The 13,604-nt window shown below is 49.7% G+C and overlaps 1 protein-coding gene across 3 annotated transcripts in view; it reads right to left on the bottom strand.

Annotated features, from left to right (window-relative positions):
• Nucleotides 1-13,604, bottom strand: part of MAML1 (mastermind like transcriptional coactivator 1) — a 46,653-nt gene that overhangs the window by 7,005 nt on the left and 26,044 nt on the right. For 2 of the 3 annotated variants that reach the window (XM_059175904.1, XM_059175901.1), the window contains exons 2-3: nucleotides 4,217-5,629; nucleotides 1,621-1,860 (exon numbers count right to left, since the gene is read on the bottom strand). In XM_059175904.1, coding sequence (XP_059031887.1) covers nucleotides 1,621-1,860; nucleotides 4,217-5,629 — 1,653 coding nt within the window. The remainder of the gene's footprint in view (nucleotides 1-1,620; nucleotides 1,861-4,216; nucleotides 5,630-13,604) is intronic. The other variant, XM_059175902.1, reaches the window with a different exon arrangement.

Here is a 13,604-nt window from a genome sequence, read left to right as displayed (position 1 = left end):
AGTACGGGAAAGTTGAAGAGGACTGGTGCTCTCATGCCACTGTGGGCATGTAAAATGACATGGCCGCTTGGGAGAACAGTCTGGCAGCTCCTTACAGGGCACCAAGTAAGAGCTACCACAGGACCCAGTGATTCTTGGAATACACTCAACAGAGCTGAAAACCTCCAACCATAAGAAGGGGGAACAACCCAAATGTCACCAATCGGTGAATGGATAAATCAAACAGAGCTTATCCACACAAGAGTACTGCTCAGCCACGGGAAGAAGGGAAAAACTGGTGTGAACCACAACACAGGTGGTACTTTTTTTTTTTTTTTTTTTAAGATTTTATTTATTTATTTGACAGAGAGAGAGATCACTAGTAGGCAGAGAGGCAGGCAGAGACAGAGGGGGAAGCAGGCTCCCTGCTGAGCAGAGAGCCTCATGTGGGGCTTGATCCCAGGACTTTGAGATCATGACCTGAGCCAAAGGCAGAGGCTTAACCCACTGAGCCACCCAGGTGCCCCAGTAGGCAGTAGCTTTTAATGGGCATATGGCTTCTTTTTAGGGGCTGAAAACGGATGAAATCAACTGCGGTGATGGTTGCACTCCTGTGTGAATATAGTGAAAACCACTGAATTGTACATTTTAAATGGGTGGATTCAAGGTCACATGACTCGAGTCCCAATAAAGCTGTTATTTTTAAAAAATGGCAGAACTGAGGCAGAGATGTGGGCTTTAAAGTCATTCTCAATCACCTTTGTCTTCTGGGTAGCTGCTTCTTCTCTTATGACTTTAAAGATGGAATCTGAAATCCTGAGCACTGCTGTCACCTTGGTGTTTGCGCACCAGACTTGGGGACTGAGCAGGTGAACTGCAGGATGTGGGGTGGGTGGGTGGGGCTTGGTGGGCCTGATTCTAGAACTCGAGGGCCGCAGGGACATTTCCATTTCCCTGTGTCATATTCTGGCTCATCACAAACTACGCTTACAACAAAGCTGGATCCCACATTGAACGAGGAGACCAAGGAGCTCACTGCTCTGGCAGCTGCAGACACAGGACATGGATAAACATCCCTAACAAATATAGTTTAAGCCACAGAGTTGCCTTCATGAATCCCCACCAAGTGATATGAAAGCTGCTTCTGACACAAGCTACCACTGCCTAAGAAACGCCACACTCCTGAGAAGGGGTTGAAAAGGGCAGGGGGGGGCACCTGGGTGGCTCAGTCGCTCAAAGGGAGTCTGCTTGAGTCTCTCGCTCTAAAATAAATAAATCAATCTTTAAAAAAAAATTTAGGGGCGCCTGGGTGGCTCAGTGGGTTAAAGCCTCTGCCTTCGGCTTGGGTCATGATCCCGGGGTCCTGAGATCGAGCCCCATGTCGGGCTCTCTGCTCAGCGGGGAGCCTGCTTCCTCCTCTCTCTCTGCCTGTTGCTCTGTCTACTTGTGCTCTCTGCCAAATGAATAAATAAATAATCTTAAAATAATAATAATAATAATAAAAGATTTAGAAAAGGCAAAGGACACACAGCAGGCCCATATACACACGCACGCACACACAGCGGGTCTGATGGCCGAGCAGCGACACTGAAGGCAGGTGAAGATGCAGTTGGCAAGGGTCGTCCTCCCCTCTCGCTTTACCTGTTCCGCCAGAAGGTGCTGCTGCCTTTGTAAGAACTGCTGTTGCTGCAGATGTTTTTGCTGCTGCTCCCTCTGTTTCTGCTGGTCCAAAAGCAAGTGATGCTGCTTCATGACTGCCGCCTGCTGCTGGCTACTGAGATAGGGGGCGCTGCTGCGCGTGCTGGCCGAGGATGCAGCAGGCGGCTGGCTCCCCACGCCACCAGCTGGGGCAGCGACAGGGATGCTGGGCGGGTTCTGCTCCTGTGAGCGCAGAGAAGGGGGGTCTCAGGTCGGGGGCACACAGTGGAGTCTATAAGCTTCTGCCCACCGCCCTCTACCCAGTCACTGCAGAGCCAAGGGCACATGTCCTCCAGGGCCAGGTGGAGAGGCGAACACTCGCGTATCCCCGCACAGCAAGAAGCAGCGTAACCAGTGGCAAAGACAAGACTTGACATCTAAGCCCGTCTATTCACACGCATGACTCCCGGTCGGCAGCCGGAGCTTCTAAATCCTCACTTTCGGGACGCCTGGGTGGCTCAGTTGGTTAAGCAGCTGCCTTCGGTTCAGGTCATGATCCCAGCGTCCTGGGATCGAGTCCCACATCGGGCTCCTTGCTCCGCAGGGAGCCTGCTTCTCCCTCTGACTCTGCCTTCCACTCTGTCTGCCTGTGCTCACTCTCGCTCGCTCTCTCTCTGACAAATAAATAAATAAAATTTTAAAATAAAAAAAAAATAAAAAAAAAATAAATCCTCACTTTCTGGAATGCGTGAGTATAGATGGGCCCCCAAAGGAGGAACGCTCTGCCGGATGGAGACAAGGTGTTTCAAGCGGGCCAACCTCACATCCCCAGCCATGGGACTGTCCCTGACCTGTCTGAAGCCGTACCACGTGTTTGTTTGTGTAGAGCATTTTCCTGGGACCAGACTGCTGGGCTTCTGTCAGATACGCTCACAAAATACTGAATATCAGCGAGAACTTGAATAAATATTCTCAATTAACACAAAGGGTAGAAGTGAGAGTCCTGTCAGAGGCTCCACAGTATTATCCCGTCATGACTTACATTTAAAAGGGGAGAAATACGGGCGCCTGGGTGACTCAGTGGGTTAACCCTCTGCCTTTGGTTCAGGTCATGATCTCAGGGTCCTGGGATTGAGCCCCGCATTAGGCCCCCTGCTCAGCGGGAAGCCTGCTCCACCCCCCTCTCCCGCCTGCCTCTCTTCCTACTTGTGATCTCTGTCAAATAAATAAATAAAATCTTGGGAAAAAAAATAAAGAAAAAAAGGGGAAAATTTAACTTGAAAAGAGAAAAAGGGAAAAAGCAATGATCATTTAAAGGATCTCAACTTTCCAGTCCTGATGAGCCTGGACATTTCATTCTTACAAGAGTCTAATCTTCAAGCAGATGCACCGAGGTAATTTGCTCACCAGCCCCCCCACCCCAAGTCTCCAGTCTCAGGCTCCCAGTGCTTTGTGAGGCGCTAAGCACTGGCAGTTGTCACGCTCTTAAGGATGCTCCCAGGGGCTGTGCAGAGCTTCCTGGCTGGCAGCGGCAGCAGCAGCATCAACATTGACATGCATGCACTCCTGCTGGGAGATGCCCAACCTGCTTCCAGTTTGGGGCAATTAGAAATAACGATGCAATGAATATCCTGTATCTAACTTTCCTATTTTTTTAGGGATTGTTTCTTGCAGGGGTATAATGTGTTGATGCTTACAAACAATTTTATGGCTTAAGAAGAATATCTAATGCCAAATTACTTCCCACCAGCACCAGGCCTATGTATACACCCTCCTCACCAGAGGGACACTGACTTCCCAATTTTTATCATTACCAACACTGGGATTTTAATTTTGAAAATTTCATAAATCCACACTGGAAGCCGCAAGGGTACTGGCCACAGGCTTCCTTATAGTCATGAAGACCCAGAGACAACAGGGTACACCAACATCAGGGCATGCCTCAAAACTGTGGCCACATGACTGGTAACAAGTATCAAGAGAACTACATGTCCGGACACGAAGGACAGTCTGGGACACGCCGTGGAGGGAGAAAACAAGTGCGCTCCCCTCTGTCCTGGAGGAAGTTGGGGGAACACGCTATCACCATGAGAAGGTTGCCAGGGAAGAGACATCTTCGAACACATTTGACCATGAGGAGAAATGCAAACAGTGATCATGGTAAGACTGGTGCTTGACCATTCTCCATCCTTCAGAGCTACGTGACTCTGCCAGGCTGCACGGGGTTTAAATCTTAAGATACTTTGTGAAGATGTGAAAGGTGGTTTAAAATTAAAAAAGGCAAAGCCTCTAAGAAGCACATCAAGTGTGACCGCTACCTGCAGAGCACAGACCACACCTGACTGAATTTACGCTGCATGGCAGGGAGGAGAACTCAATGCCTCCGCCCAGGTGCCTGGTGATGTCTCAAACATATGGATACTTTAAACCAAGTTACACCAGGGAATTCTACCTTATTTTTGCTTATTCAAAATTGAGCCCACTTTGCTCAGCCGATTTTCTCCCTCCAGGGACTCAAAGGCCAAAGGCAGCTGCTCCCTGTCTCCCTCTCGCTGACCGCAGGGGTACACAGTGACAGAGAGGGAAGCCGCGAGCTCACCTGGTTAGGTGGAACCAGTGACCGGAAAGGCATGTTTCCTGGCTTTGGTTTCATCAGAAACAAGGAGTTCTGCTCATTGCTCAGATGAGGCAGCTGCTGGGGAAGGTAAGCCATGACGGCGGTCTTGCTCTGGCCGGACGCAGGGCCGCCTTGCCCGCAGTCGGCTTTGTAATGAGACAGGGGTTTGGTGTTGCCGTAGTCCAGCACCGAGCCCTGGCTAGGCACGGTACTCTGATTCAGGTTACTTGATGGTGGGTGACTCAGCAGGTTCACGTGGCCAGCCTGGAGGTAGGGGCCTCCAGGCCGCGGGGAGCTCTTGTTCACTCCAGGCATCATGAGGAGTTTGGGGCTGGTAAAGTCTTGCTTGTAGCCAGGAGGGCTGGCAGGCTTCTCCAAGGGATAAGGGACGTTCAGGGGGCTGTGGGAGGGGCCTGTCTGCTGCCATGGGGACATCTGGCCTGGGGTTGGTGCGGAGGTGGCCGGCTGTGGGTTTTGGAGCATCTGCTCGCGCTTCTGCTTGGCAGCGATCTGCTGCAGCTGGTGGGCAGAGGACAGCTCCGAGGCCCCTCCCGGGCCCTGGCTGGGCAACACCACACCAGAGAGGGCTCTTGGGGCATTCTGGGCCTGCACTGATGCCGGCATCAGGGTGGGACTGGGGTTGTCGGCCCCGGGCTGACTAGAGGCGTGGAACAGAGGTTGAGCGCCCCCCAGGCTGGGTGACTCTGTGCTGCCAGGGCCAGCTGAAGGCCCCATAAAGGTCTGTCCTGCAGACCCAGCCCTCACTTGTGGAGAGCCTAACTGTTCTTGTTCGAAGGCTGCTGGAGAGAATTCTGTCTTAATATTAATGTCCTGTGCCAATGGGGTCTGTGTGGCCGACCCAGATGACTCTGGGTCTTTCTTTTCTTCAAAGTCCTCATTAAACAGATCCTTCATGTCTTCATCGGGCACTGACCTGTTCAGCTCCTCGATAAGCTCCTTCCACTCCTGCTCGTTAAGGTTGAGGTCAGGCATGAGGTTGCTCTGAGATATGGAGCCCCCGGCCCCTGCGATCATGCAAGGCAAGTCATCGACGGGCTCTTGCTTTAGCTCTTTATTCAGGCTCAGAGGAAAGGGCTCCCCAGGGTTGCTGCCCCCGTTCAAGTGGAGGCTCGCATCTGCCAGACACTTCTTGCTGAGGGAGTCCAGCCCCAGGGAGTGCTTGCTGCCGGCCTGCAGTGCCTCAGTGCCGGGCTTGTCAGGCTGCCCCAGAGGGGAGGCCGGGGGCAGGCCATTGGAAGCAACGGCTACACCCAGAGGAGCCTCACGCCGGGTCTTCTTGTGTCCAGGAAAGAGGTCTCCATAGCCATTCTGCTGCTCGCCATTCTGAGGAGAGGTGGTGCTATCAAGGTTCCTCTTCACCGTATCGTGGAGATGCTACAAAACACAGACAAGAGGGACTTAAGACACAGCATCATGTAGGAGGCCCCTCCATGCCTGCTGGTGACGTCAGTCTGGGCCCACATCCCATAGCACTCTAATAACTGTGCTTGTCCTGCTCATGCTCCCTCCACTCCCACTTCCCTTCTCCCAGGTCCCTCAGCTGGGCCTGACTCCCAACCACTACCTGCGCTCCGGGAAAGCGAGCCCGCGTCAGCACATGGGTTCCTGGCTTCTGGGGCCCTCTCTTCCCACAGGAAGCAAGCCTGATGCTGCCCATAGTCGTCTAGTCGGAGAGTGTGCCCAAGAATGGAGCCGATGAGAAAGAACCAGAAGATACAGATCCATTCTCCAGGGTGCTACCTAAGTCCGGGTTGTACAGGAGACCATTGCCCCTGGACTTTTCACTTTGTGGAACCAAAGAATTCCTCCTGTGTTTAAGCTGACTTAACGCGGATTTCTATCGCTTTCCACAGGAAGGAGCCCTGGTTGCTAGGGGCTCCTTCTCAGGCCTCAGTGGGGGCAGTTCACGAGCACCAGGCCACGCTTCCTGCCCTGCGCAGCCTCTGGAGGAGCCATTGCCTGGCCCCATCCCTTCTCCCTAGGCAGGGCTGCTCCCATGTGCCCACCCTCCTCCCTGCGGCAGGCCAAGCAGCTTCCAATCCCCTGTGCCTAGTCATGAGCCCCAACAAACCCCACTTCTTATCAGAAGCATTCCTCTGAGCACAGCCAGTCTGCCTTACACCGCTGTCCTTGCTTCCCCCTCTTCTCCTCAGAGGGTTTGTTCAGCTAACCTTCCTAACTGTCCGCCTTGTGCGGGGGGGCAAGGGCTATGTGCAGATCAAGACAAAAGTGGTGGTTGCAGTGGAATTCATGTACCACAGGACCCAAGCAGACACGGCTACAGAAGAAGACAGAGGCCCCCCAGAAAACAGCTGAGCAATTGTGCCCTGAGACGGGGCTCCAGATGCAGGGGTTTCGTGAAGAGAACGCTACAATGAGTGGGGAGGAGAGAAGGTGGTATCGTTCCACTCCTTCCTCAGCCTCGTTTTCAGCTCCCGGGACAGGACTCCTCCAAGTGGAGGTGCCTACACTTAGCTCTTAACAGGGTGCTGCTCCTTTCCGGGCTTACTTTGGTTACATTTTTGTCCTTCACCCTTCCTCCCACTGACCCTAAGCATCCACACCTCGCTATTTACGTAGTTCCGAATGGTAGCTTTCATTGTATCTTTAAATAGCCACCAGAGGAGTGGTAGCACCTAGAACTCCAGACCGCTGTCCTCCGGCTATAGAGAAGGGCTAACAGACCCAGCACAGCAGCCTGAGGAGCCTGCGTGCGTGAGCACTCTGACCCGGACTCCTGCCTAGATACAAATGTGCAATGAGTAAGGAAACAAGGAGGGCAATTTTCTCAATCTGGAGTTCCAATTCCATTGCTCCCTTGCCTTTGTTTATCCCCACTTCAAGACTTTCCACTTTCTTTCCTGTTAAAGCCCACTGCACAGGGCTCTATAAATCCTGGCTGGGTCTGTATTTCTCTAAATCCGTGTCTGGGTACCTAAGTTAGCTCCTAAACACTTAGGGATACTCAATAGGTGGAACAGTAGGGCAGAGGTGTAAGCTGATCCTAAGACCCTACAAGAAGACAGTGGCCTTCCTTTCATGTGGGTTCTTCTGCCTCCTGCTGCCACCTAGGGGCGGGAGCGGGGAAGGGACCCATGCTCTTAACCTGGACCTTTCTAAGATCTACTGTTGGGAAGTTTCCTTTGGGGAAGTCAATTCATAGCCATTTAATCCGTCACAAGGAAATAAAAAAGAGTTCATTTTCCTTGGATTTTTAATCTTTCTATTATTTCTTTTTGGAAAATCATTTGTTCCTCACTGTCAGCTTGGGGCCATCTGTGAACCTGGGAGCTCAGTTTTCCACTCTCCTAAGGGGGAAGATGGAAATCTAGAAGGTCAGGACACTTGATGAGTCAGCTGGTTGTCCCAGATTAAAAACAGAATCTTTCTTTGCCTGAACAATTATAAAAGCCACCACTCCCTCTTTCAATATCTGCATGCAAACAGCTGCAGACAAGTTCCAAAGGAACGACTCAATTTTGCAATCCCATTACTTTTGGCCAAAGGAAACAGTCATTTTCTCAACTGCTCACAAAGTGTACCTGGGATGATGTAGGCAGGGATGAGGAGTGTGGAATGTGTTGGCCCTGGCAGATTTTTCCATCTGGAGCATTTGCAGGAATGCCTGATATGTGCAGGCCCCGGCAGAGGAAGACGAAGATGGGTAAACCATGGAGACTAACCTCCAGGATTTTACAAGAGTGGGCAGACACCCTGAATGGATTATAAATTATATAAGAATAAACAGTGTAAGAGACATAAGGCATCCAAAACTGGCTGCCATGGATAAACACACGGGCTTGCTCTCAGCAGATCTGGTACTTGTGGGTGCTCAGTGCAGAGGCTCCCGTCCTAACCATCAGGGTTCCAGGAGGATCTGGTCCTGGACAACATGATCCGGTGTTCATTTCCTTTGCAAGGGGGTTTTGTTAAAGGGTACCAAGTGCCTGATGCTAAGCTGGAGGCCCTGCATGCTCACCAAGTCTTCCACCAAAGGACTCTGCAGGCCTCTGCCACCCACCACTGAAGTTCCAGTGCACTTTCTGGTCAGACTAACCACAGGCTAACACCTGTACTCTTGCACTGAGCTAACAAACACGTGTGGCTGCTTAAGACAGGGGTGGCTCTCTCCTCCATATTCCTTACGTGGGCAGTTACCTGGGGGCAGCACCAGTGCTTTCTGCTCCTTCTCAGGTCCTCTTTTCCTCAGTCATCCTCCTATCAGCCAAACACCACACCCCCACCCCCACCTGGAGAGTCAGTACCCTGACCCACTGCAGTATGGGTTCCATCCTCTGGGGATGCTGGGTGGGGATGAGTCGAAGGGAGACTTTAGGGCTGTGTTCCCTGAGGCCAGCAAAGACCTTGGTGCTGTTAAATGCAGCCCACAATTTCAGTCTTTCCCTCCATCATCTGCCTCTTAATAATTCCCTGCATATTTTTAAAGATTTTATTTATTTATTTGACAGACAGAGATCACAAGTAGGCAGAGAGGCAGACAGAGAGAGAGGGGGAAAGCAGGCTCCCTGCCGAGCAGAAAGCCCGATGCGGGGCTCGATCCCAGGACCCTGGGACCATGACCTGAGCCGAAGGCAGACGCTTTAACCCACTGAGCCACCCAGGCGCCCCTCCCTGCATTTTCAAGTTCTCTATCCTATTTCTTTACCACACTATCTTGCTTTCTCTTCTACTTTTCTGGTTTCTTCTAGTCTCCTTTGAGATAGGTCTCCCCTTCAAATGAGTATGGGAGTCCTCTTTTTTTTTTAATTTTTAAAAAAGATTTATTGATTCTTTTGAGAGAGTATGCATGAGAGTGTATGAGCAGGGGGGAGGGACAAGTGGAGAGAGAAAGCCCAAGCAGACGCTTCACTGAGCACAGAGCCCAACAAGGGGCTCACTTCCACGACTCATGAGATCATGACCTGAGCCGAAGCCAAGGATCGGACACCCAAATGAGCCACCCAACTGTCCCCTCTTTTATTCTATACACACTCTGATCTTATCTACTCCCATGGCTTCAAATTCCTAAGACTGAACATCACACTCAGAATAGACCCAACTGCCAGGGATCAAGTGCTGATCTATCAGCCCTCACCCTCTATCCAACCTCCTTTTCCATGCTCCCCACAGTACAGCACACTGAGTCACACCAGCCTTCTTACAGTTCCTCAAATGTGCTGTCTGCCTCAGGGCCTTTGCACTTGTTCTCTTTTCCCAAAACACTTCTTCCCCATCTCCCTAGGAGCATATAATTTGGGCCCCTCATCTCCTAAAAGTCATAGAATGACTATTTTCCATCTCTCCAACCTATCTCCTTGTTAAGTCCCCCATGGAGGCACTCATGTGAATAAGCCGAGCTTCCCCCATTAGAATGAAAAGCAGAGACCCATTACCTAGAACAGTGCCTGGCACTCAATAAGTATTTGTGAATGAATGTGCTCCTACCCACCATGTCGACAGAGCTCCAGACCCCTGCCTGTCCAACCACCCACCTGATGTGCAGGGTGTGCCACAGATAATTCAGACTTAATCTGTCCCAACCTGAAGCAGCCTCTCCCCATGTCCCATTTTCCTTTCTCTGTTCCTGTCCCCAACAGTGTCACTACCATCCACCTAGTCATATAAACCAGAACCAGAGACCAGCTCTAGCCCCTTCTTTTCCACTCCCTGCATCCAATCAACACACTTGTCCTGCTGAGCCCACCTCCTCAGCATTCTTGGATCAATCTACACACTAACTTCTCTTGCTTGAATCATTTCAACCACGTCTACAGCCAGGCTCCTTGCAATCTCAGCCCTCAACTACATTCCACACTACGGTCAGAGTGACTGCATTGAAGGGCAAATCTGATCCTGTCCCTCTCCTCCTGAAAGCTCTTCAATGGCACCTCGTTGCCCTTAGGTCTTGGTCACCCTGAGCTCAGCTCCACAGTCCTCCTGGCTTCGACACTAGTTTTAATTCTCCACAAACTTTCCCACCACACCCATGCTGTACACCAGTGCTACAGCTCCCTGGAGTGCTGCCAAAGTGTAGGATGAAACATACAAATCCTTGACTTTTAAAGGCAGCAATTCAACTTAATACCATGCTCACTTTTCCTTCTCCCCTATGTTCTTTTTGTACTCTGTATGGATACTCAGGAACCCTGACTGTTGGTGGAAAAGACCATCTCCAGGTAAAGTCGACCTACTTTCAGGCACCATTCAAGATTTCATTGATTTGAGGGACAGTGCGGGAAATCCATGTTGAGTAGCAACCTCGGGAAGGCTTGAGTCTGAGCCAAATGCCACAGAGCCAATCATTACTTCCTCAGTGGCCTTGCTGACTGCTCAGTACCTGCCCCTAGCTATTCCTCATGGTGTCAGAATCTCACGCAACCTTCAAAGGCATGCTGTGAAGAAGGATCACTGGTCCTGCCTTCCAGCAGATGAAAAGTCAGATTGCATGATGCTTCCCAAGGCACTGGGGCTCAAAGGAAGGGAAGGGTCTGCTGCCGAGCCTCCCTCCTGGCAACCCCACCTCCCTTCTGGTCTGACAGGGTCCAGGTCAACTCTGCTGCCACCTGTGAGGCTGAGCGAGGCGTCTGGTATGAAACCCAGGCAGCAGGGAGTGAGTCAGAGCTGCAAGCTGTGAGAGGAGCACCTCCCCTCTGCCAAGCATGAAGAAGCCCATCAAGGTGCTGTGACCAGAAAAACGGGCCATGCAGTGAGGAAATCACACATACACACTAAAGAAAAGGAAAGATATCACAGAACTAAATATAACCTGCTTCTAAAGATTCCCACTTTTTTTTTTTTTTTAAGATTTTATTTATTTATTTGACAGAGACAGAAACACAGCAAAAGAGGGAATACAAGCAGGGGGAGTGGGAGAGGAAGAAGCAGGCTTCCCGCTGAGCAGGAAGTCAGATGCAGGGCTTGATCCAGGATGCCAGGATCACGACCTGAGCTGAAGGCAGACACTCAGTGACTGAGCCACCAGGCACCCCAAGATTTCCATTTTTTCTTAAAGGTTTCTTTTTATTTATTTGAGAGAGAGAGAGAGAGATCACAAGTAGGCAGAGGGGGGAGCGGGAAGCAGGCTTCCTGCTGAGCAGAGGGCCCGATGCAGGGGCTCGATCCCAAGACACTGAGATCATGACCTAAGCCGAAGGCAGAGGCTTAACCCACTAAGCCACCCAGGTACCCTGAAGATTCCCACTTTTAAGATATTATTTGTCTTCATAGTTTGAAATCACCAGCAATTTTGAAGGATGGTAAATACTACAGAGATCAGTAAACACTACTCTTTCCCACTGAATCCACCTAGAAGAACATGCTGAAAATGGAAAGTTCCGAGAAATGCATTTTCCAGAAAACTTTATACTCTGGGGTCCAGACATTTTTGCCATAATTTCTTTAATGTTTTATTTTTAACGAATTATAGGTTCCTATATCAACTATACTCAAATTTAAAAAATTTAAAAAAGTATTGAGGTTCACAGGACATTGGAAAGAGAGTACAGAGAGGTCCTATGTATCCTTCCACCACTTTTCCCAGAGGTATCCCCATGCACTGCTCATTCACAAGATCCTACTATTTGCCAGACACTGCCCTACACAAGTTGAGCACAAAATAACTGTAAATTCTGATAAGCACTTGGTTTTTACTGTATTCTAGGCAGGGCACTGGGTCCTGGGATAAAAAAGACAAATAAGGCATGGTTCCTGCTCCCACTAGCTGGGATGAGATGGTGGAGCGATGGAGGCAGGACAGAGTATTACGGGTGGAAGGAGAGGGGGGCACCCGAGTTAGGTACTAAAAGAACAAAGAAGTCATCCAGAAGTAGGGGGCAGGCATTCCAGGCTGAGAGGCATACGCAAGGATATGCAAACAAACACTGAGAGTAGGAGTGGACAGAAGGGAGGCAAGCAGAAAAAATGAGTCGTAGTTGAATGTTGCTCAAGTGTAAATGGCACAACAGGAAGTGCTGAAAGTCAGGCTGGGAACGGACACCAATGGCTCTGAAATGTTATTTAATAATGTGAGGTTTCAAAAAATACACAAAATGAGAGAGTACAGTACACTGAACCCTCATGCGCCCCTCACCCAACTTAAACGACTCTTAGTATTTGGCCATTTTGTTGCATTTCCACCTCCCTATTGCCACTCCCCAAATTGGATTATTTAAGAAACAAATCCTGGGCGGGGCGCCTGGGTGGCTCAGTGGGTTAAGCCGCTGCCATCAGCTCAGGTCATGATCTCAGGGTCCTGGGATCGAGTCCCACATCGGGCTCTCTGCTCAACAGGGAGCCTGCTTCCTCCTCTCTCTCTCTCTCTGCCTGCCTCTCTGCCTACTTGTGATCTCTCTCTGTCAAATAAATAAATAAAATCTTTAAAAAAAAAAAAAAAAAAAAGAAACAAATCCTGGGCATAATACCATTCAACTCACAAACACTTCAGTATGTATCTCTGAAAAGTAAAAACTCTTAAAAATATACATGGGTGTATGATATCCCAATACCATTATCACACCTAAAAGATTAATAATTATTTTTTTAAAGATTTTATTTACTTATTTGACACAGAGAGAGACAGCGAGAAAGGGAACACAAGCAGGGGGAGTGGGAGAGGGAGAAGCAAGGAGCTTGATGCAGGGCTTGATCCCAGACCCTGGGATCATGACCCGAAGTGAAGGCAGATGCTTAACAACTGAGCCACCCAAGCTCCCCAACTTTAATAATTATTATCACCACCTCAAACACATTAGGATGGCTACGATCCAAAACAAACAAACAAACAAAAAAACCGAAATAACAAGTGTTGGCAAGGACATGGAGAAACTGGAACCCTTGTGCACTGTTGGTAGGAATGAAAATAGTGCGTCTGCTATGGAAAACAATTTGGTGGTTCCTCAAAAAATAAAAACCCAGATATACCATATTAGTCAGCAATATCATTTCTAAAAGAATTCCATTTCAAAAAGCACTGAAAGCAAGGACTTGAACAGATAATTTGTAGACCGTGTTCATAGCTGCGAAATCACTGTAGCCGAAAGGTAGAAGCAACCCAAGAGTTCACCAGTGGATGAATGAATAAACTCCATACAATGGAATATTATTTAAATGCCTTAAAAAAGAGAGACATTCAGGGGCGCCTGGGTGGCTCAGTGGGTTAAGCCACTGCCTTCGGCTCAGGTCATGATCTCAGGGTCCTGGGATAGAGGCCCGCATCGGGCTCTCTGCTCAGCAGGGAGCCTGCTTCCTCCTCTCTCTCTCTGCCTGCCTCTCTGCCTACTTGTGATCTCTCTCTATCAAATAAATAAATAAAATCTTAAAAAAATAAAAAAGAGAGACATTCAGACATGTG

The sequence above is a fragment of the Mustela lutreola genome, chromosome 5 (assembly GCF_030435805.1).
Source record: "Mustela lutreola isolate mMusLut2 chromosome 5, mMusLut2.pri, whole genome shotgun sequence".
NCBI classification, from domain to species: Eukaryota; Metazoa; Chordata; class Mammalia; order Carnivora; family Mustelidae; genus Mustela; species Mustela lutreola.
The sequence above is the reverse complement of the archived record's forward strand: the minus strand, read 5'-3'. Positions and strand labels throughout refer to the sequence as shown.